The 24,508-nt window shown below is 45.0% G+C and overlaps 1 protein-coding gene across 2 annotated transcripts in view; it reads right to left on the reverse strand.

The window, feature by feature from the left end:
- Positions 1-24,508, reverse strand: part of ACAN (aggrecan) — a 190,800-nt gene that overhangs the window by 78,900 nt on the left and 87,392 nt on the right. For both annotated transcript variants that reach the window (XM_030189702.1, XM_030189701.1), the window contains exons 4-9: positions 21,269-21,443; positions 18,805-18,932; positions 16,183-16,476; positions 9,647-10,171; positions 7,700-7,874; positions 6,241-6,368 (exon numbers count right to left, since the gene is read on the reverse strand). In XM_030189702.1, the coding sequence (XP_030045562.1) occupies positions 6,241-6,368; positions 7,700-7,874; positions 9,647-10,171; positions 16,183-16,476; positions 18,805-18,932; positions 21,269-21,443 (1,425 nt within the window). The remainder of the gene's footprint in view (positions 1-6,240; positions 6,369-7,699; positions 7,875-9,646; positions 10,172-16,182; positions 16,477-18,804; positions 18,933-21,268; positions 21,444-24,508) is intronic.

Below are 24,508 nucleotides of genomic sequence, written 5' to 3' on the forward strand. Positions count from 1 at the left end.
TAATAATGGTACACGCGATGTTTGTTTCCAGGCGGCAGCGTCCGACAGTCTGACTCCGTTTCCCTCTCTGTTCCGCCCTCTGACGTCATCACGTCTTGACGCAAGGGTGGGACAGGGAGGGAAGTCTCTACTGCGCATTTGCAGGTGAGTCGGTCACTTGCCATTTATATGTTTGATGGTTGGAATGGGTACAGACTGAGCACATTATTATTATCACTTTGTGTGGCTAATTTTAGTAATTTTGTATTTGGGTAAGGTCTGAGTTATAGTATTTGATATAAGGTAGACTCAGGCAGTTATTTGAGGTTTTCTTCCAGAAATCTATTTAAAAAGTTAGAATTTAATGCCAAGAAGTGCAGAATGATGCATTTGGGGTATAGAAACCCAAAAGAGAGATACCGAATAGGAGGGGAGAGATTAGTAAGTTCGACTCAGGAGAGAGACCTTGGGGTGTTGGTGTCGGAGATATGAAGGTGAAGAAACAATGTGACAAGGCAACAGCCGTGGCCAGAAGGATGCTAAGCTGCATAGAGAAGGGTATAACCAGCAGAAGAAAGGAGGTGTTGATGTCCCTCTTCAAGTCATTGATGAGACCCCACTTGGAGTATTGTGTTCAGTTTTGGAGGCCTTATCTTGCTAAAGATGTAAAAAGACTGGAAGCAGTGCAAAGAAAAGCGACGAAAATGGTATGGGATTTGCATTGCAAACCGTACAAGGAGAGACTTGCCGACCTGAACATGTATAATACTTTGGAGAAAAGGAGAAACAGGGGTGACATGATACAGACGTTCAAATATTTGAAAGGTATGAATCCGCAAACAACCCTTTTCCGGAGACGGGAAGGTGGTAGAACTAGAGGACATGAATTGAGCTTGAAGGGGGGCAGATTCAGGAGTAAAGTCAGGAAGTATTTTTTCACAGAGAGGGTGGTAGATACGTGGAATGCCCTCCCACAGGAGGTGGTGGAGATGTAAACAGTAATGAAATTCAAACGTGCGTGGGATAAACATAAACGAACCCTGTTTAGAAGGGTTGGATCTAAGGAATCTTAGCGGAGATTGGGTGGCGATGCTGGTATTTGGAGAGTAAAACCGGTGCAGGACAGACTTCTACAGTCTGTGCCCTGATCGTGACTGAATAGATATGGATGGGCTGGAGTGTAAATTTTAAGGGGCTTCAACGTTAGCTTCAGAACTTTTAGTAGAGGAACAGTACTGGGCAGGCTTTTACGGTCTGTGCCCTGAGAAAGGCAGGGACAAATCAAACTTGGGTATACATATAAAGTATTACATACCATGTAAAATGAGTTTATCTTGTTGGGCAGACTGGATGGACCGTTCAGGTCTTCATCTGCCGTCATTTACTATGTTGCTGTCCAGCTTATTTTCGCAGGAGAAGGGCGCCCGTCTTCCGACACAAATCGGGAGATGGGCGCCCTTCTCCTAAGGGCGGCCAAATCGGTATAATCGAAAGGTGATTTTGGCCAGCCTCAACTACTTTCTGTCGTGGGGACGGCCAAAGTTCAAGGGGGCGTGTCGGCAGTGTACCGAAGGTGGGACGGGGGCGTGTTAAGAGATGGGCATCCTCGGCTGATAATGGAAAAAAGAAGGGCGGCCCTGACGAGCATTTGGCCGACTTTACTTGGTCCCTTTTTGTTAACATCCAAGCCTTGAAAAGGTGCCCGAACTGACCAGATGACCACCGGAGGGAATCGGGGATCACCTCCCCTTACTCCCCCAGTGGTCACCAACCCCCTCCCACCCAAAAAGAAAAATTAAAAACATTTTTTGCCAGCCTCAGATGTCATACCCAGCCCCATCACAGCAGTATGCAGGTCCCTGGAGCAGTTTTTAGTGGGTACTGCAGTGCACTTCAGGCAGGCGGACCCAGGCCCATCCCCCCTCCTACCTGTTACACTTGTGCTGGTAAATGGGAGCCCTCCAAAACCCACTGTACCTACATGTAGGTGCCCCCTTTACCCTTTAAGGACTATGGTAGTGTTGTACAGTTGTGGGTAGTGGGTTTTGGAGGGGGGGGGGTTGAGGGGCTCAGCACCTGGGAGCAATTTCTGAATTCCACTGCATTGCCCCCTAGGGTGCCCGGTTGGTGTCCTGGCATGTGAGTGGGACCAGTGCACTACAAATGCTGGCTCCTCCCATGACCAAATCGCTTGGATTTGGCTGGTTTTCAGATGGCCGGCCTCGGTTACCATTATTGGCGAAAACCGAGGTCGGCCTTTTCTAAGTCCGGCGATCTCAACATTTAGGTCGACCATCTCTAAAGTTGACCTAAATGTTGAGATTTGGCCGGCCCCGACTATATTATCGAAATGAAAGATGGACGCCCATCTTCTTCGATAATATGGTTGGCTCCGCCCCTTCCCAGGGCCGTCCCCGGAGATGGGTTCCCTTAGAGATGGGCGCCCCCATTCGATTATGCCCCTCCATGTTACAATGTCAACACGATACTTAATAGAACATTTTAATTGATAGTGAAGGGTATAAGCAAAGATGGAACATATAGATAAGAAAGTAAGAAGAGTTAGAAAGTAAAGTTTCTAGGTTATCATTCACTACTGCAGAACATGCAGGCAATTAAGTACAGACTTTGGGTCTGGTATGCAGTTGAAGCCTTCTATTCATTTTATGTAACTTTTATGTCTGATTTTATTGTATTGTTGTAATATTATAGCATTGATTGTAAACCTCTTAGATGCTACTTTTGATAAGCAGTATATCAAGCTACAAAGAACTTGAACTGTCTCTTTCCGTGCAAGTCAAAGAATGACTCGACTAGCGTCACTCTTTTTAGAACTGGCCTTCCATACAGAATTTATTATGATTATTATTTATTTATTTGATAATTAAGCTGCAATAACTTAAAATCAAACTTGAACACAAATTGAAATCAAACTTGAAAACTCTCCATTATGTAAAGGATATTATAGGCTATTATGTTGAACACGGGGATGTGAGAAAAGAGAATGAATGCTTGTTTTCCCGCTTTCTCTCTCCCAGGTGTGATGCCTTTCATTCTCTCTACAATGGTATATGCAAGAAATTCTAAAGCTGGCCTTGGAAGGCTGGGGGGTAACGGCTTTTCATAACTGTGTTGTTTTCCTTTTTGTTATGCATTTTTTTACATGCACGAAAAGATAAAATGATACTTACTTACAGACTGCAGATGAGTTAGCATCAACTGGATTTCCTCACTACTTATGCCAAAAGCACCAGATTCATGGCACTGCCTTTGAACCACAAAGCTGCCAAGTTTACTGTTTACGGTTCCCAAGTAGTGCCACCTGTCTGTTTTGTTCGCTGCCCTGCTACAGGTAAGTGCCCAGGCACTGATCTATGTCACTGCACTACACATCTATTCCTGAAGCAAATGGGATTTACTATAGAGCAATGCAAGAGGAATTAACTGTTCCATCACAAGAGATGAAACGTTTAGTAAATGTATTATCACTGTAATCCTATAGGAAGGGACATTTCTTAGAAACAAGTGATCTGTATACATAGTTCCTCTCTGTCACGGTCTATTATAATTTGGCTTGTGAGTTTTACGGGCAGATTTTAGTACATGGAGAGGGGAATCTACGGGTCTAGGTCAGGTCACGGGGAATTCCCATACAGTTTTATAAGATGCTTTACCAAATGTAGAACCCCTTGATGGCATGTCGAAGTGCCTCCATGTAACAGAGGGAGCAACAATTTTAGAATGTTTCACTTGGGGAAAACAACAACATAGAAATCCTCCCCCTCCCTCCCCCCGAACCATATAGATAGGTGAGCAGCTTTCCAAAATTGCCTCTTTCCCCGTAAAGAGCCCTGATCCTGGTATCAGAGTTCTCCTCCAAGGCAACAACCCTTCAATGCCAGCACCCTGCAGTAAGAAGTCTCCACTGGCAGCCCCTCCCCAATGCCAACCCTCCTGATTGCAGCCCCTCCAGAAATAATCCCCCACTGGCAGTCCCCTTCCATGGTAATAACCCTCGATGGCAGTTCCCTAATAGCAGCCCCCTATGTAAATATCCCCATGTGTAGCTAAGCTCCCAACACATGGTACTTTCCTTCTGAGGTCCAACCCCCCTCCCCCAAGGGACTAGGGTGGTAAAATGGGGATCCCTTGACTACTTCCTAAGATTAACATGAGACCCTGGGTCTAGTGGGGTGGGAGTGATGCCCACTCACTCCTCAATGATCAGGTCTTCTAAAATGACTGCAAAAACCTCTAATGGTAATATCATGATATTACTGCTAGTGGTCATGCTTCCATATATGGTGAAACATTGGGATATACATCTGCTTCTTACAGCAGGCACTTACAAATGCCTTGAGTCAGCTGTAAATACTAATGTCTATCTTTTTCAGTACAGATGTGGATTTGAAATTTGTATTGTATGGCAGGGCCCACCCAGGACTCTCCATATCCCCGCCCTTAGGGTTACTATATGGCTCCAGAAAAAGTAGGACGGATTGAGCCAGCCGGGTTTTACTTCCATTGCTTTCAATGGAAGTAATTGAGCCAGCTGGGTTTTACTTCCATTGCTTTCAGCAATGGAAGTAAAACCCGGCTGGCTCAATCCGTCCTCCTTTTTCTGGAGCCATATGGTAACCCTACCCGCCCTACCCACAGCCCTTTGAAATCTGTATGTAGTTAGCATCCCCATTTGTGAATGGCCCCTGTTCTGAAATGGCATTTAAATGTCTGGGCTTCTCTAGATGTTTAAATACTGCCATTTACACATGGGGATGCTAACTAATATAGACCTAGTGTAGACCTCAAGTTCAGTCCTGGAGTACCCCTTGCCAGTCAGGTTTTCAGGATAGCCACAATGAATGTGCATGAACTTGATTTGCATGCATTGCCTCCATTATATGCAAATCTCTTCCATGCATATTCATTGTGGATATCCTGAAAACCTGACTGGCAAGGGGTACTCCAGGACCGGACTTGGGAAACACTGGTGTAGACTAACAATTGGATTGGCTGCTGTTGGAAACAGGGCACTGGACTTGATGGACTTTTGGTCTGTTCAGGTATGGCAGTGCTTATGTCCTTAATGCTATTAAACCAAAGGTTTTTTTTTTTTTTTAATTTTGAAAACTTGCAGGGCTTTTTTTGAGGCGGTACTTGGGGTACTGAGTACTGGCGCCTTTTCCCATTGTCTGCTAAAACTGACCCATGTTAATGAAAGAACTCAGGCTCTACACATCAATTCTGCCTTGTCATTGATTCTGTGACTGGTTGCAAGGGATCTGGCTATTGTGGGGTGAGTCCCTCAGTGGTCACCCCACCCCTGAAGGGTGGCCTAGCATATGAGTACCGGCACCTTTTTTGCTAGAAAACATGCACTGGATACTTGTATCCCTTGAAAACACCAAGACTATAATCGATTCTCATCCCTCATTATTCTTCTGCTGGCACTAGCCATTTTCTGTGAAGGACAGTGTGTGTGCAGCATTTGGCATTTTGGAAACTGTACAGATGTACAAAAGGCTTTTTCCATTCTTCCTTCTGAAAAGGACATACTTAGTTTCTCTGGCCTTGAACATCTTTATTTATAAATACAGTAAATTCAGAATTAAAGTAAATGTTTGCTGGATAATGTAATACTTTGTTAAAATTTCATATATGTGATACAGCAGATGTATTTTCTGTCTTTTTTTAAAACTATCTTTATTGAGCCCAGGAAACGTTAACAACAAATACATGGAGGTCACTCCCAAAACATTGCATTGCAAATGGTCAAAAAGGAACAGAAACAAGCCTCTTATGAAGTAGAACCACATAAGAGAAATGCAATTGAATAAGGCAAGATTTATTCTTTTATATATATAAGTACATAAGTACATAAGTAATGCCATACTGGGAAAAGACCAAGGGTCCATCGAGCCCAGCATCTTGTCCACGACAGCGGCCAATCCAGGCCAAGGGCACCTGGCAAGCTTCCCAAACGTACAAACATTCTATACATGTTATTCCTGGGATTTTGGATTTTTCCAAGTCCGTTTAGTAGCGGACTTGGTAGTAGTATAGTAGTATATTCATATTACTAAGTTATTTTTAATAGGTTATGGTATTGTCTTGTAACATGTATTGAGGGTTGGTTGTCCTGTTGAAAGGCATGCCCAAACTGAGCTTAGATTTGCAGTATATGCTTTTCTCCATATTTTTTATTCAAGGCTCCGACCGATGCATTTGATTGCTATTATGAACACTCAATGAATCACCTACCCTGCAGGCTGTCAATATAACAGTAGACATCAAACTTCTCTACTGGACTAAGCACCCCATAGCTTCTCACTCCAGGGAATCTATTTTTGTCTCTCGTACAATTGTCTTGTGGAGTTACAATTGGGTATCTGTGAAAAGAAATAGAAACATTTCTGATTTACTGTCATGTCATACAAATATACAGCTACAGTCTATGGTGAGCATCAGAGGGAAAATAATATTTCACACAGCAAAGGATATGTTCATCTAACAATTATATGACACCATGGCAGACGACATAAAAATGCATGCATATAACTTGGTATACTGTAGTGGCTGCCAAGGATTACCTCACGTTCAAGTTCTTCATTGCTTGATATACTGCTTATCAAAAGTAACATCTAAGAAGTTCAGAGACTCTTGACAAAACTCCAATTGGAAGACTATCCTAGTTACTCTGCAATCAGCTATTGCATCTTACGGTTTTTCCTAATGTTTTACAGAACTGAGAGAATAACCATTTTATAAGCTGGAGAAACACACTCAGAGGTACGTGTTTATACCAGGAGTATCCCTCCTCCTCTTTAGCCCCTGAAGCATTCCATCTTTCTCTTTTCCCCCATCTCAGGAGGAGTCTCCTCTCTTTCCCCACCAGTTCAGGAATATTCCCTTCTCTTTCCCCTTTCCACTCCAGTGCAGACAGGATCTACCTTCCCTCTTAGCACCACTTACTTCTACATGCACAACTCTCCTCTCCCCTTGAATTGCAGACTTTCTCCCGGAATGACCTCATTAGAAACAGAATAGCATCAAAATGTGATGGATGAGCCAGTGTCCGGGAAATTTTCCTGCCTCAATGTATCTCCTGCAGCACAGCACGCATGTGACTCAGTGGCGTAGCCAGGGGAAGACCTTGGGGGCCTGGGCCCCCCACTTTCGGCTTGGTCCCCCCCAAAACTGCAGTACTTTTAATGGCTGGAGGCATCTGGAAAGCATGCTGCTGACCTCTTCATACTGGGGGAGTTTTGGGCCATGGGGATCTTTGGCTTGTGGAACTTGGGTATCCCTGGCAGCAAAGGTAAACAAATTTAATAGGAAGTGTGTGTGTGGGGGGGGGGGGGGGAGAGGTGGCCCCCAGTCCACCCAAGGCCCCCCAAAATGGGCTGCTGGCTATGCCCCTGATTGTGACTTCTGTTTCTTGTCCCCTTTGGTAGCTTTACAGTATAAGTCGAGGGTGTGTGCAGGGAGAAGCCAATAGCAATGGCTTCTAGTGCAATTTAGTTCCCTCAATGTGCTATCCAGGGACTGCTGGCTTCAAAGTAACCACTTGTTCCATGTAGTGGGCCAAAATCAAGGGTGCAGGAGGTGGGGTCAATTGATGCAGTTGGTTGCTGCTCCTCAAAGTGTGGTGTTCAAGGTAGCTGTTCAGTTTGCCTAGTGCTCCTTCCAGCTTTGGTTACTATATTTTACTTGACGTTACCTGACGGTCTGGTCAGAGATCCATCCGGCATCACAGTGGTGAAAACCAGCCTCAAAAGCTGCTTGGAGCTGCTCTGCTGTAGCAATAATAGCATTGTTATCCAGGCATGCACGTTGGGCCTCTTCAAAGTTGAATGAGTATGTGGTGGAGGAGGCACGATAATGGAACACGACACCTGAAAGAAAGTAGAGCAAAGGGATGAAAGTAAAGTAGAAAGCAGAGCAAGGGGCCAGAACTGAGTCTCATCCATCCCAGACATGCTGGGGTTCAAGGCAGACATTGGGGTGAGGGCCCAGAAGTCCACCTACAGACTATGATTTAGGCAAGCTTGAGGTGTCCTGTGGCATGGGAGCCCAGGGAAATTGCCATGATTTCCCCCTCCCTCGCCAAGCATAATCTCTGTTTCATCCACTTCCTGGAATCCACAATCTAGTAATTAGGTTTATCATATGAGGAAAGGCTAAAGAGGTTAGGGTTCTTCAGCTTAGAAAAGAGACGGCTGAGGGGAGATATGATTAAGATCTACAAAATCCTGTGTGGTGTAGAATGAGTAGAGGTGAATTGATGTTTTACTCTTTCAAAAAGTACAAAGACTAGGGGACACTCAATGAAGTTACATGGAAATACCCTTAAAACAAATAGGAGGCAATATTTTTTCACTCAACGAATAGTTGAGCTCTGGAACTTGTTGCTGGAGGATGTGGTAACAAAGTTTAGCATATCTGGGCTTTAAAACATTTGGACAAGTTCCTGGAGGAAAAGCCCATAGTCTGCTGTTGAGATAGACATGGGAAACCACTGCTTGCCCTGGGATTGGTAGCATGGAATGTTGCTACAATTTGGGTTTCTGCCAGGTACTTGTGACCTGGATTGGCCATTGTTTGAGACAGGATACTGGGCTAGATGGATCATTGGTCTGACCCAGTATGGTTATTCTTATTTTCTTATGTTCTAAACACTCAGTTTTGTCTCTAAGATTTATCTTATGTAGAAGCCAAACAGCAATGGTTTTCAAACCCTGTTTTTAATCTTTTTGACAAATTCATCGGTTTAATTTTGAGTGCTAATGCAAGAACTTGTATTGCGGAAATGGAGGATCTGCATCATTAGTGAAGCAGTGGTTGGTTCTTCACTTGTGAGACCAGGAACTTCAGTTGTTCTAGAAGTGGGACAGGATTTTGGGTCAAATCACAGAGTGGGTTTTTCTGGGGCAGCACCTTTTTGTTGGAATGCTTTGCCAATGAAGATGTTCCCATGGTTAGTGCAGTGGGCTGAGAACCTGGGGAACTAGGTTCAACTCCCACAGCAGCTCCTTTGATTACCCTGGGCAAGTCACTTAGGGGTCCTTTTACTAAGGTGCACCAAAAATGGCCTGTGCTGTTGTAGACACGAGTATTAGATATGCGTCCAGTTTTCAGCTCACCTGCAAAAAGAGGCCTTTTATTTTGGCCTAAAATGGACGTGCGGCAAAATGAAAATTGGCGCACGTCCGTTTTGGCCCTGAGACCTTACCGCCACCCATTCACTTAGCTGTAAGGTCTCACGCATTAACCTTATCGTAATTGTCAGCACACATACAATGCCAATAGCTGGGTGATAGTTCCAAATTGGTGCATGTTGGGTGTGCGTAGGCGCCTACGTGGCTTAGTAAAAGGGCCCCTTAACCCTTTATTGCCCCAGGTACAAAACTTAGATTGTGAGCCTACTAGAGTCAGAGAAAGTACCTGCATATACATTAAAAAAAATGTAAACGGCTTTGCTTGTACCACAGAAAGGCAGAATATCAAACCCTTGACCCTTGATTTGCATTTTAGAAAGGCTGTGAAAGTGCGGCTATTTAGACAGGTATGCACTGAAGAGGAGGCTGACTATTATAGGATTGGAGTTTTCAGTTGATAGTCGAAATGATGACCAAAGGGAACTTGAGAACTAATAGATGTTGCTCACCTGTTTCGGAGATGGGCTCTTCAGGAGGCCGTGCGTCATCTTTGCCCATTGTTACCGGAATGATCTTCTCTTCCATGGTGAACACTGGAGTGGATTCTGGTTCAGAAGTGGCAGCCACCTCTGCAGTGGGGCCAGAAACATCTGTGACAGGATAAGTTCTGATGGTTTCCACGACTGAGACTGAAAACTCTTCTGGAACCACATCAGATACAGTGAGGCCTTCATCAGTTCTGCTCTCATATGGAGCCTCTGTGAACAGGGCTTCCACAGTTAGGGCAATTTCTGAGCTCTCGGGCGCTCCTGTGAAAGCTTCCTTCTCATCAGAAGGGGTGGGCGTAACGTCAAGTGGTTCCAGAGTTGCGATGCTTCCCCGGGCTTCTTCTTCTGTAGCATTGCGTGGGAAGGTAATCTCCTCATCAGGTTCTGTAACCGTCTGAACGGTGATAAGTGCACTCCCCAATTCAGTAAATCCCTCTTCTAGATCTGTGAAAATCTCAGGGCTTAACCTTTCAACCTCAAATTCACCTATATAAATAATACAAAATGGAAGAAAAAGAGATATGCTCAAACATTATAAGATTTATATATACCCCATGACAGTTATTTTAGAAGAACTAGTCACAATTTCGGCATATGTAAAGCAAGTCTATGCCAAATAAATGTAGAAAAGCCAATTATGTGTATATGTCAAGGGGGTGTACGTGTGTGTTTTAGATGGATTTAAAAAAATACACATATTTTCCCGGTTTCAGAAAGAGAATGTATTTCATGACCTCCGAGATGAACATAGGGATTTACAGCGGATCCCAGGAATGTCTAAGTTTTTGAAAGGTGCATGTTTTGAACTAGGGGCGTAGCCAGACCTCAAGGTGGGAGGGAGCCAGAGCCCAAGGTGGGGGGGGGCACATTTTAGTCACTGCCTCGACGCCACCCCCTACACCGCCCACTGCTGCTGCTGTAACATCTTGGCTGACGGGGTCACCAACCCCCGCCAGCTGAAGCACCGCCGCCGCAAATACCTTGGCTTGCGGGGGTCCCCAACCCCCGTCAGCTGATGACATCATCCAGTGCTGGTCTTCAGCGCCGCCGCATTGCCTGCCCTGCTCTCTCTTTCCCTTACGTCCAGCACGCTCCTTTTAGTGAAACTCTCAACTTCACTAAAAGGAGCGTGCCCGACGTGAGGGGAAGAAAGTGCAGGGCAGGCAATGCGGTGCCGCCACCGCAGACCATCACTGGATGAAGTCTTCAGTTGGAGGGGGTTGGAGACCCTCGCCAGCCAACCAGGGGCCCAGGCCCCCGTGGCCCCACCTAACTATGCCTCTGTTTTGAACAAAGCTATATTGGAAGGTTTAGGGGATATCACCGCCTAATCTCTCAGTGTTGCACCCCCCCCCTTATAAAAGCAATAATGGCAACTTGGGGAAACGTGGGCATTTGGGTTTCTAAAATGGCTGGCATACACATCTATGTGCCAGTATATTCACATGTATGTTCTGAAATACCCAAACCCTGTGTTTAATCTTTTTGACAAATTCATCTGTTTAATTTTGAGTGCTAATGCAAGAACTTGTATTGCGGAAATGGAGGATCTGCAACATTAGTGAAGCAGTGGTTGGTTCTTCACTTGTGAGACCAGGAACTCCAGTTGTTCTAGGGGTGGGACAGGATTTGGGGTCAAATCACAGAGTGGGTTTGATACAAATATAACTAAAAGTACTTAATACATGACATGCACTCTGGAGTATGATTAAAGATTTTTATCTTCGGATTCCCTGCCTCCACCCTTTAACGTGCTTTCAGAACGGTGGAAGGACTTGACGGGATAAACCTTCACAGAATAATCAATCATTAAAATTCCAAAGAGTCTTGCTCCAGTTGGTAACCCATAAAACAGTGACTATCTTAGAATATAGCTTAGCTTTGATTCATCAGTGCTCTCTGACTTCAAATTGACGATACACTGTCTGTGGCCAGAGTTTCGCCATTCGGCTGTCTCAAGGTGCAACGTGTTTGATCAGTTTTAAAGCACCATTCTAATTCTTGGTGTCACCAGGTTCCACTACTCTGAAATTATTTTAAAGGGTGACAGCAGGGATTCTGAGACTTTTTCCTTCCAGATAAAAATCTTTAATCATACTCCAGAGTGCATAAGTCATTATATTAAGTACTTTTAGTTATATTTGTATCAAAGAGTGAATGTTAGAATATTTACTGTCTCTTTGAGCCTTATATTTTTTTGGTTACTATCGTGTTCTGAAATACCAACACACACAGGTAGTTGCTGGCATGTAAATTTGTATGTTGCTGAGTTGTCTCCATTAATATTGTAAACATTTACATTTTCAAAATGGGTGCTGTCACCATATGCAATCGGCATATTCATGTCCATTTTTAGAAAAGGCTCTAAGGGGCTTAGTTACCAACATGGGCTATTGTTAGGACATGCTATTTTACCACTAACTCAAGCTATTTTAGCACAGGTCCCATTTTATGCTATGAAACCTAGGGCCCCGTTTACAAAGGCGCGCTAGCGTTTTTAGCGTGTGCTAAAAATTAGCACGTGCTATCTGTGTAGACACTCATAGGAATATTATGGGCATCTACATGGTTAGCACATGCTAATTTTTATGCGCACTAAAAATGCTAGTGTGCCTTTGTAAACAGGGTCCCTAGTTACTAAGAACTGGGGTTAACAGTAAAATAACACATCTTAATGGTGGCCCATGTTGAAATTTTCCTTCCTTAATTAGTGAAAAAAGAAATGTCTCTTGAAATCAAAGTCACTGCTGTATGTAATAAAAGTGAGCCAAGAATAGGGCAATCAAGCCATTGTGACATCACTGATGAGGTTGGACATTGGTGGAATGAGACATTATGATATCACAATATCAGCTCTGGTTACCAAAGACTGAAACTCTTCACAGTAAGGAGGGGAGTTATCAACATGGGCTATTTTACTACCAGTCAAATACAAGGATTGGGAGCTGGATCGAGCTCTTCAAAACAGACCACGGACTCACAATATAGAATTAAAAACGTGCTAGCGATTTCCGTGTGGCAAATGAGAGGAAGCCCATAGGAATTGAATGGGCTTCCTGGGAATTGCCTTGCTGGGAATCGCTAGTATGGCTTAGTAAAAAAGACCCTATATAGTTCTCATTACAGCGGCATTTACATGCTATATACATTTTTACTCTTATTAACAGACTTTTTAAACTTATGTTTAGTTTAAAAGACATATTGCCAAAGAAAGATATGATTGTCTAATATACGCATCAAGACTTCTAACATGGTACTGTGTCAAGTCATCTAAAATAAACATAGTAGATGACGGCAGAAAAAGACCTGAACCTATCAGACTCTCGCCACCTAACACATACGTCTCCCGTGGATTTCTATTCCCTAAGTGCATCACTTTGCATTTCTTCGCATTGAATTTTAATTGCCAGACCTTAGACCATTGTTCTAGCTTCTTCAAATCCTTTTCATGTTTTCCACTCCCTCCGGGGTGTCCACTCTGTTACAGATCTTAGTATCATCCGCAAATAGGCAAACTTTACCTTCTAACCCTTCGGCAAGGTCACTCACAAATATATTGAACAGAATCGGCCCCAGCACCGATCCTTGAGGCACTCCACTACTCACCTTTCCCTCCTCCGTTTTTAATTCTACATTGTGAGTCCCTGGTCTGTCTTGAAGAGCCCGACCCAGTTCCCACTCCTTGTTTTTGACTCTGTCTATTCCGTGGGACATATGTGCTCTTCCCACTTTTTGTGATCTTTGCTATTTTACCACAGGTCCTATTTTATGCAATGAGACCTAGTTACAATAACTGGGTTAACAGTAAAACAACATGTATTTTAATGGTGGCCCATGTTGATAACTTCCCCTCTAAGTCAGCAGATCTTTTTTCTAAAATACGAGCAGAATTTGAGGTGTCCCAAACTGGAAGTCTCAATTCCCAAACCTATGATGAATCTAAAATCTGCCTTCATATGTCTACTATATATAAACCAATTTAAGTGGTCCAAAACATCAGTAAGGGTAACAAAATAGTAAAACCATAAACCCAGCTGTTCTGTATAATTGTTTTCTCTTTGTTACTCTTTAAGTTCCAAACTGACTTCAAGTCAATTCCAACCAACATAACGATTTCAGTGGATAAATCCCAATTGTTTATTTTTGCAAACTCCATAAACAATTCGGATTTTCCACTGAGATCGTTTATGTTGGTTGGAATTGAATTGAAGTCAGTTTGGAACTTAAAGAGTAACAAAGAGAAAGCAATTATACAGAAAAGTTGGGTTTATGGTATTACTATATATAAACAGCAATAGCTACTGATCTGGTATTTGTATGCATGTGTTTTTGATCAGCAGCTATTGCCGTAGTGCTGCGTGACATGGGCAGCTTATACAACATGGACGACTTATACCGCACTAAATTTTACCCAATTAGATAACACGGCATGGCCGACCACAATGGGGCTTGTATAGCTCTGCGTGGCCTGGGCGGCTTATACAGCATGAGCGACTTATACTGCACTCATTTTTGCCGCATTACATCGAAAATCTGGTGTGGCCGGCCATAACGGGGCTTAAGGTCCGTCGCCGTAATGGCATGGATGGCTTATACCGCATTAATTTATCGAATTTGATAACACGGCGTGGCCAGCCACAACGGGCTCAAAGGTCCGTTGCCGTATAGCGCGTAACTGTCGGCCAAGTATTATTGGCCGGCCATCACCGCATCTTAACATGCGGTGTGCCGCTGAGGCAGGAGAAGAGCAAAAATGATGTACCATTAAAGGTGTTTTCGTCTCCCTGAGATCGTTTGCGCCTCGGTTCAGTACTGTGCACAAGGTCTTCCGAGTCGTGCCTCAGTGCCGTGCTATGCACTAGGTCTGCCGGATCAACCGAAATGGGCCTAGACACGTATGCCTGTAGAACAATCAACGGCCATAACGGGTTTTAAGGTCCATCGCCGTATTGGCATGGACAGCTTATAACGCATTAATTTTTCGAATTAGATAACACGGCGTGGCCGGCCACAACGGGGCTCGAAGGTCCGTTGCCGTATAGTGCGTAACTGTCGGCCAAGTATTAGTGGCCGGCCATCACCGCATCTTAACGTGCGGTGTGCCGCTGAGGCAGGAGAAGAGCAAAAATGACGTACCATTAAAGGTGTTTTCGTCTCCCTGAGATCGTTTGTGCCTCGGTTCAGTACTGTGCACAAGGTCTTCCGAGTCGTGCCTCAGTGCCGTGCTATGCACTGCGGATTGTGAGCACTGCATGGCCGGCCAAAAACGGCAACCGCGCTGCGGCAAACCCATCTGCCATGCGCCATGGGCAGCGTATGTGGGACTCTAGCCTAGTGCGCGTAATGCCGTGAGATAGGCAACTAACCCGAGATGGCCGGCCATCCTGGAAAAGCTAAATGGGGGTCGGCAGAAGAAAGCTAAAATGCCTTGCACAAAGTTTTAAATGTCTACATATCGTAAAAATTGTTCTCAATTCGCTGGAATATCGTGCTCTGCTGTAAGAGCTTCTTTGGCTGTACTCTGCACAAGCTCTGCCCAGGGCAGACACAAAACATGTGCCTGTAAAAATTTCAGGAGCTGCTGCCCAGGGTTGCTCTTCTCCTGCTTCCAAATTCAAAAGGACTTCCTGTGCAGTTCAAATTCCTCTCTCCTCCTCCCTTGCTCCTCCCCTTCTTTCCTGCCCCCTCCCCTTGCTACCCCTTGTTTCCCTCCCACTACTACCTCTGCTCTCTAGCTAGGCCCTCCCTGTACCCTCCCCCACACTTCTGTCTTCGCTGGCCTTCAGCCCGGTTGTGGTCGGCCCCCCTTTAATGGGTGTGCCTGGTTCTTTCCTTTCAATTAAACCAATATATTTATTTATTTACTTATTTATTACATTTGTACCCCACGCTTTCCCGCTCATCGCAGGTTCAATGCGGCTTACATAGTATCAAGAGAATACAATCTGTAGTATCAGAATCAGTAAAGGAGGTATATGATAGGACAAATGAACAAGGAGTAAATGGGATAAAAGAGGTATGAGAGAAAGGATAGGGATAGGTAAGGATGTGGAGCAATAGGGGAGAAGTTAGGAAGAGCATGGAGGGTAGGAAGGTTGATAGGAGATATTTTCTGAGTCATTGTTGTTAATGATTAGTTGAACCGGTAAATAGATGGGTTGCTTATGTTTGCTTATGGTAGGTCAAGTCACTTGGGTAAACCTGTTTGAACAGATGGGTTTTCAAGAGTTTCCTAAAGGAAAGATATTCACCATTTGACCGAATGTATCTAGGTAGAGGGCCTTTTTTACTAAGCCACACCAGCAATTCCCAGCATGGCAAATAAGAAGAAGCCCATTCAATTCCTATGGGCTTCCTCTCATTTGCCGCACGGGAATCGTTAGCGCCGTTTAGTAAAAGAAGCCAATAGTAAATTAGCCCCCTTCTCTCCCCCCCTTCAGATGAATCTGAAAAGCAATCAAATGAGTTAAAATTCTTGTGATACATGATGCAGTCACCTTTATAGCAAATGGCGTCATAACGAGACATGGGGTCAGGATACCCAGTCTGATTCGCATGGAGGTAAACTGTTCTTACTCCAACCAAGTTACCACCACAGTTGGGGCGTGCTGTAGAGATTGGGTATCTCACACTGTGATCTGCCAGCCATCCTGCACTGCACACATCCATACCACGCTGCCAGGCCAGGTATAGTTGGCCAGTAGTAGCCAACTGAGCATCAAGATTTTGACATTGTTGCAATGCCTCCTGAAAGGTGAACTTTTGTGGAGATGTCGTATAAAATACTTCACCTAGAAAACAAATTGCACTGACAATTTATACTGATAATTTCCAAATTCTTCTGATAATCGTTTATCATTTATTAAAAGTTACTAAACCGCCTTTATCACTAGAGCAAATCAAGGCGGAGTACAATAAAATAAATTTAAAATTTTGTTTAGGAAAAGAACGCCATAATAATAAAGGGCAGATAAACATTCAGCCAAAAATGTCATACAAACAGACAGATAATAAAAGAAAAATGACTAGACTGTGTCAGCATTAGTTCATGGTAGCCACTAGCGCAGCTTAGTAAACAGGGGGGGGGGGGGGGGGGTAGGTTTGTAGTCAGAAGAAATATTTGCTTTGATGAGCTCCATCACAATCCAAATGACAGTCTATCCTGCTTATTTTCCTAAACCTGGCCAAATCGGTGTAATCGAAAGCCGATTTTGGCCGGGTTGAACTGCTTTCTGTCGCAGAGCCAGCAAACTTCAAGGGGGCATATCGGCAGGGTACAGAAGGCGGGACGGGGGCGTGGTTATGAGTTGGCCGGCTTCACCCAATAATGGAAAAAAAAGGCTTCATTTGGTCCATTTATTTTTAGGACCAAGCCTCCAAAAAGTGCCCCAACTGACCAGATGACCACCGGAGGGAATCGGGGATGACCTCCCCTTACTCCCCCAGTGGTCACCAACCCCCTCCCACCCTAAAAAAAAGAAAACATTTTTTGCCAGCCTCAAATGTCATACCCAGCTCCATGACAGCAGTATGCAGGTCCCTGGAACAGTTTTAGGGGGTACTGCAATGCACTTCAGGCAGGTGGACCCAGGCCCATCCCCCCCTACCTGTTACACTTGTGGTGGTAAATGGGAACCCTCCAAAATCCACCCGAAACCCACTGTACCCACATGTAGGTGCCCCCCTTCACCCATAAGAGCTATGGTAGTGGTGTACAGTTGTGGGGAGTGGATTTTGGGGTGGATTTGGGGGGCTCAGTAACCAAGGGAAGGGAGCTATGTACCTGGGAGCTATTAATGAAGTCCACTGCAGTGCCCCCTAGGGTGCCCGGTTGGTGTCCTGGCATGTCAGGGGGACCAGGGCACTACAAATGCTGGCCCCTCCCACGACCAAATGCCTTGGATTTGGCCGGGTTTGAGATGGGCGTCCTCGGTTTCCATTATCGGCGAAAACCGATGCTGGCCATCTCAACACCGGCCATCTCTGACATTTGGCCGGCCCCAACCGTATTATCAAAACGAAAGATGGCCGTCCATCTTGTTTCGATAATACGGTTTGGGACACCTCTTTACGGCGCCGGCCTTAGAGATGGCCGCCCATATAGATGGCCGGCGCTGTTCGATTATGCCCCTCCACATCACCCACCAAATGCTTAAACTGTCACAATTTTGCATGATTTACTATACCTGATCAGAATAAATTCAGTGCTGGATCAAAAATGATCTAAAGCTAAGGGACATAATAGGTATGATGGAAGTTCTGGTTTCTAGCTTGCTCTGCACCCTGTAACTTATATCACTTCCTCATATCTTATTATCTATTTATCCCAATGATTTTGTACTGCCAATCTTGTCCCATCTCTATATTTGTTCCCTCGGGCTACCTATTAAGATATTTCATTGTATTGTATGAACAGAGTTAGTATCATATCCATGTTAGTTAAATATTCTAACATGTGACCCTGATACAATTGTAAGTTTTATGGGGTCCTTTTACAAATGCGTGCTGAAGAAGGCTGCGGTAGTGTAGGCGCATGTTATGGACGTGCACAGATCCATTTTTCAGCGCACCTGTAAAAAAAATGCTTTTTAAAACTTTTTGCCGAAGATGGACATGCGGCAAAATAAAAATTGGCGCACGTCCATTTTAGGTCTGAGACCTTACCAACAGCCATTGACTTAGCGGTAAGGTCTCTCGCGTTAACCGTGCAGTAATTGTCTACGTGCATCAAGTCGGTGTTCCCGCCCGATTTTTGCCGCGCCAGAAAATAAAATATCCACTACTATATATTTTATTTTCTGGCGTGTGTAGTGGATGCACATCAAAAATGAAATTACCACACAGGCCATACGGTAGCCAGGCGGTAACTCCAAATTGGGCACGTGTAGGCCCCTTACGCGGCTTAGTAAAAGGGGCCCCTATGTCAAGCTGTACTTGCTGTATACCATCTTGGGTGAATTTCTTCATAGAACTGGTTAATAAATCCAACTAAATACATTCATAAATCTGATTGCCTGCCCCTTTCCTTCCCTGCTGAAGATTGCATGGTAAGGCAGTCACTCAAGGATCTGCAACAATTATGACCAACACCATCTGTCAAGGAATTCGAGAATTTTCACCTTTCATTTCTTCTGCATAACAATAGACATCGTAGGTTTCATCAGTTTCTCGAACACCGTAAGTTCTCACTCCAGGGAATTCATCCTTATCCCCATAGCATTCTTCACGGGGATCATGGATGGGATATCTACAAAACATCAGCACAAAAAAAAGAGTTGTCTCGAATGGAAACCAATCTGAAGGGTGCAATTTTGTTTTGTTCTTTTCTCTTCCCACCAATTACTCTGTAATCAGCACTGAACAGATAAAAAGATGTCAAATTATTTCTAAAGTAGTGTGACTTCAATGTTCTTATGTTCTTGTTCTAATACTTAGTGTATTATTCCCTACCAGGAGATTTGAAGTCTATGCTGCTTATTTTCAAAAGAGAAGGGCGCCCATCTTCCGACACAATTCGGGAGATGGTTGTCCTTCTCCCAAGGTTGACCAAATCGGCGTAATCGAAAGCTGATTTTGGGTGTCCTTATCTTCTTTCCGTTGTGGGGATGACCAAAGGTCCCGGGGGAGTGTCGGCAGCATACCGAAGGTGGGACGGGGGTGTAGTTAAGAGATGGGCATCCTTGGCCGATAATGGAAAAAAAAGGGCATCCCTGACGAACACTTGGCCGACTTTACTTGGTCCATTTGTTTTCATGACCAAGCCTCAAAAAGGTGCCCGAACTGACCAGATGACCACCGGAGGGAATCGGGGATCACCTCCCCTGACTCCCCCAGTGGTCACTGACATCCTCCCACCCTCAAAAAAACAACTTTAAAAACTTTTTTTGCCAGCCTCTATGCCAGCCTCAAATGCCATACTCAGGTCAATCGCAGCATTTGTAGTGCACTGGTCCCCCTGACATGCCAGGACACCAACTGGGCACCTTAGGGGGCACTTCTAAAATTAAAAATAAAAATAAAAATAGCTCCCAGCTGCATAGCTCCCTTACCTTGGGTGCTGAGCCCCCCAAATCCCCCAAAACCCACTCCCCACAACTCTACACCATTACCATAGCCCTTATGGGTGAAGGGGGGCACCTACATGTGGGTACAATGGGTTTTGGGTGGGTTTGGAGGGTTCCCATTTACCACCACAAGTGTAACAGGTAGGGGGGGCCTGGGTCTGCCTGCCTGAAGTCCACTGCACCCACTAAAACTGCTCCAGGTACCTGTATACTGCTGCAATGGACCTGAGTATCACATTTGAGGCTGGCATAGAGGGTGGCAAAAAAAGTTTTTAAAGTTGTTTTTTTGAGGGTGGGAGGGGGTTAGTGATCACTGGGGGAGTTAGGGGAAGTGATCCCCAATTCCCTCCGGTGGTCATCTGGTCAGTTTGGGCACTTTTTGGGGACTTGGACCTGAAGAAAAAGAGACCAAAGAAAGTGGACCAAATTCTCGCCAGTGACGCCCTTCTTTTTTCCATTATCGGCCGAGGGCGCCCATCTCTACCCTTCTGACACGCCCCCGGGAACTTTGGCCGGCTCTGCGATGGAAAGCAGTTGGATCCGGCCAAAATCGGCTTTTGATTATACTGATTTGGCCGGCTTCAGGAGATGGTCGGCCATCTCCTGATTTGTGTCGGAATATGGCCGGCGATCTCCTTTGAAAATAAGCTGGAAAGGATCCCTATAGGTTCCTTGCTGAAATTGCGATGGTCAATGTCTCAGCATTCTATTTTCAAAAAAGAACAACCAAATGCCTTGGATTTGGCCAGGTTTGAGATGGCCGGCCTCGGTTTCCATTATGGGCAAAAACCGAGGCTGGCCATCTCAAATCCGGCCATCTCTGACATTTGGGCAGCCTCAACCGTATTATCGAAACGGAAGAGGGCCGGCCATCTCGTTTCGAAAATACGGTTGGCCCCGCCCCTTCACGCACTGTCCTTGGAGATGGACGCCCTTAGAGATGGGCGCCCATGATCGAAAATGCCCCTCCACATATTCATGAGTACAAATACCACAAAATAAGCTAAAATATTGTGTCTATGCTGTCTATTCAAATGTTTTATTGTGTATCGTGTTGGCATAATGTAGCATGCTATGCCGTACTTTGTTATTGTTGTTTGAATATTTTTACTGCTGTAATTGTCTATTGCTTGTGTTTGACTTATTCTTGCTGAACACTGCCTTGAGTGAAGTCCTTCAAAAAGGTGGTAAATAAATCCTAATAAATAAATAAATGTCAACAAGATGCTTAAATATGAACTTTCTATTTTCTACTAAGGATGAAACATATGAAAATTATAATTTATTATAGTTTAAAACAGAAAAAATATTGCAGTGGTCAATATAAGACCCCCCCCCCCCCCCCCCGAGCGACATTTCTGATCTTATGGTAGTCTTTTTATCTAGATTTCATAATCTGCAGTGCAAAACAATTTCATTCATCTAAGATAACCGATCGCACACTCTTCACTAACACATTGTCTTCAGTGTTATAATTACTGTATTTCAGAGAACAAAAACGTTCAGTGCCATATCATACCTGACAGTTTGATCAGCCAGCCAGCCAGCATCGCACTGGTGATATCCATCATCATAGGCAGCTTGCAGCTGCTCAGGGGTAGCAATGACTGCATTGTTCTGAATGCATGCTTTTTTTGCCATCTCAAAGTCCAAGGTATATCTGGTGGTAATTGCTCTGTAGTGAAAAACGATCCCTGGAGCAAATAAAAGCCCAACATGAGACAAGCAGTCACATCTCTACCTAATACTTTCTCATTTCTTGGGCATTAATGCATTTTTTAAATTCAATATTTCCAATTTTGTATTTCAGACCGGAATCGGCTAACGCCGTTAACGGTACTATGTAAGGCACATTGAGCCACACTGAGCCTGCAAATAGGTGGGAAAATGTGGGATACAAATGTAACAAATAAAATAAATAAATAAATAAATAAATAAATAAAAATAAATAAGCAAAAAATAGAATATATTAAAAAGTAATGGGAAGTCAAAGAACGCACATCATGCAATCAAGTTCCCATAATGGCAGAAGAAAGAGGGTAAACATACCAGAAATATTACAAACATAAGAAAGAAGTAACCATTTCTACAAACACTTCAAACCAGGGCCGCCGAGAGGGGGGGGGCGGGGGGGGGGGGGCAAAATTCCCCAGGGCCCACCTTCCAAGAAGGGCCTGCCCTAGGGTTACCATATTTTGTCCTCTGAAAAAGAGGACACATGTCACGCCCCCTGCCCCACCCCTGCCCTTCCCACACCATGTCCCTGCCCTGCCCACATCACGCCCCTTTCGCATCCTCACCCTGCCCTTTCTCGCTCTCACCCCGCCCCCTGTCACATATTCCCCTCCTCCCAGATCACATATTCCCCTCGCCTCCTCCCCATCACCTCCCCTCCCCCGGGTCACATATTCCCCTCCCCTCCCCTTACTTACTATCTACTGCCCTGGTGGTCTAGTGACCTCTTTGGGGCAGGAAAGAGCCCCCTCTTTCCTGCCCCGGAGCGCTGCCTTTGCCCTGCATCCTGTTGCTGTGACGGTCTCGGGATTCAAAATGGCTGCCAAGAGTTGAAGTCTCGCGAGGCTGCTTCAACTCTCGGTGGCCATTTTGAATCCCAAGACCGTCACACAGCAACAGGATGCAGGGCAAGGGCAGCGCTCCGGGCAGGAAAGAGGGAGCTCTTTCCTGTCCCGAAGAGGTCACTAGACCACCAGGGCAGTAGATAGTAAGTAAGGGAAGGGGAGCGGAGGTTAGCATAGGTCCGCCGCTCGCCCACCCATTTGTCCAGAAATCCGAACAAACGGGCGGACTGGCAAAACCCGCCCGGACGCCCATACATGTCCTTAAAAAGAGGACATGTCCAGGTAAATCCAGATGTATGGTAACCCTAGCCTGCCCGGCGCTGGCTTGGCTCAGATGGTCTCTTCTGCTCCCGTGTGCCGCAGCAGTGCTGAGTTAACACATTATCGCGTTAACTCTGCTCACCAGTCCACACGTCCTTTTTCCTGCCTCGTCCCACTTCCTGTATGAAGAACCTCCTGTTTGGATGCAGCAAGAAGAAAGACCTGTGCAGCAGAGCAGAGGAGGAGGAGGGAAGCAAGTAAGCAGGCACAGGAGGCATGTGGGCACGTGCAGGCCAGGGGTCGTGGGCATGCAAGGGGGGGGGGGGTTGCTTGCCCCAGGCCTGGCTTTGTCTCTCAGCAGCCTTACTTCAAACTGTAGTACCCGTAAGCAGGGGTGTGCTGGTAAAGTTTTAACAACGGGCTCTCTCTCCTGGCGGTAACTGGACAGCACGTGGCACTGCCTGATTACCGCTGGATACACACCAATGCTACAAAAATAAAAAATTTTTGTAGTGCTGGAAATGGCACACCCTGGGGGTGGGAACTACTGCCGGGCTGCTGCAGTAGACCAGCGGTACTTCCCTTTTAGCAAATGGTAAGCCCGCGTTGGACTTACTGCTGCTTTGTAAAAGGGCCCCTCAATTTGCTAATGACACAAAGCTATTCAAATTTGTTAAATCGCAAGGGGATTGTGAAAAATTACAAGAGGACCTTACGAGACTGGGAGACTGGGCGTCTAAATGGCAGATGATGTTTAATGTGAGCAAGTGCAAAGTGATGCATGTGGGAAAGAGGAACCAGAATTATAGCTATGCAATGCAAAGTTCCAGATTAGGAGTCACAGACCAGGAAAGGGATCTAGGTGTCACCTTCTGCTCAGTGTGCTGCTGCGGCTAAGAAAGCAAATAGAATGTTAGGTATTATTAGGAAAGGAATGGAAAACAAAAATGAGGATGTTATAATGCCTTTTTATCGCTCCATGGTGCGACCGCACCTCGAATATTGTGTTCAAATCTGGTCACCGCATCTCAAAAAAGATATAGTGGAATTAGAAAAGGTGCAGAGAAGGGTGACAAAAATGATAAAGAGCATGGGACGACAGTCCCTGCTCATAGAGCTTACAATCTAATAGACAAGTGAACGGTCGGTCCGATAGGGGCAGTCAAATTGGGGCAGTCTGGATTCACTGAACGGTAAGGGTTAGGTGCCGAAGGCAGCATTGAAGAGGTGGGCTTTAAGCAAAGACTTGAAGACGGGCAGGGAGGGGGCTTGGCGTAAGGGTTCAGGAAGGTTGTTCCAAGCATAGGGTGAGGCGAGGCAGAATGAGCGGAGCCTGGAGTTGGCGGTGGTGGAGAAGGGTACTGAGAGGAGGGATTTATCCTGTGAACGGAGGTTACGGGCCATAGGCCATTATTAAAATGGACTTGGGGAAAATCCACTGCTTATTTCTAGGATAAGCAGCATAAAATGTACTGTACTGTTTTGGGATGTAACTAGGATTGGCCACTGTTGGAAACAGGATGCTGAGCTTGATGGACTTTTGGTCTGTCTCAATATGGCAATACTTATGCTCTTATGAGATGTGGAATCCATTTTTACATATAGGGGCTAAGTGGTAGGATTCTACACAGAAATTGAAGTGTCTTCTATAGCAATGCACATAACTTAATTGGATAACTAGCTAATCAGTGCTGTTAATTGGATGTTAACAAATAACTATCAGCACTAATTGGCATTAATTCAGATGTACACGCACAATTCACTAAGTGTATTCTATAATGTGGTGCGCCTAATTTCTAAGTTGCATATTTGAAAAGGGGGCATGGCCATGAGTGGGGCATAGGTGTTTCTAAAATCTATGCACATTATTATAGAATACACCCAATGTGTGCCTAATTTAGGCATTGGGATTTACACTG

Source organism: Microcaecilia unicolor, chromosome 1 (assembly GCF_901765095.1).
Source record: "Microcaecilia unicolor chromosome 1, aMicUni1.1, whole genome shotgun sequence".
NCBI classification, from domain to species: Eukaryota; Metazoa; Chordata; class Amphibia; order Gymnophiona; family Siphonopidae; genus Microcaecilia; species Microcaecilia unicolor.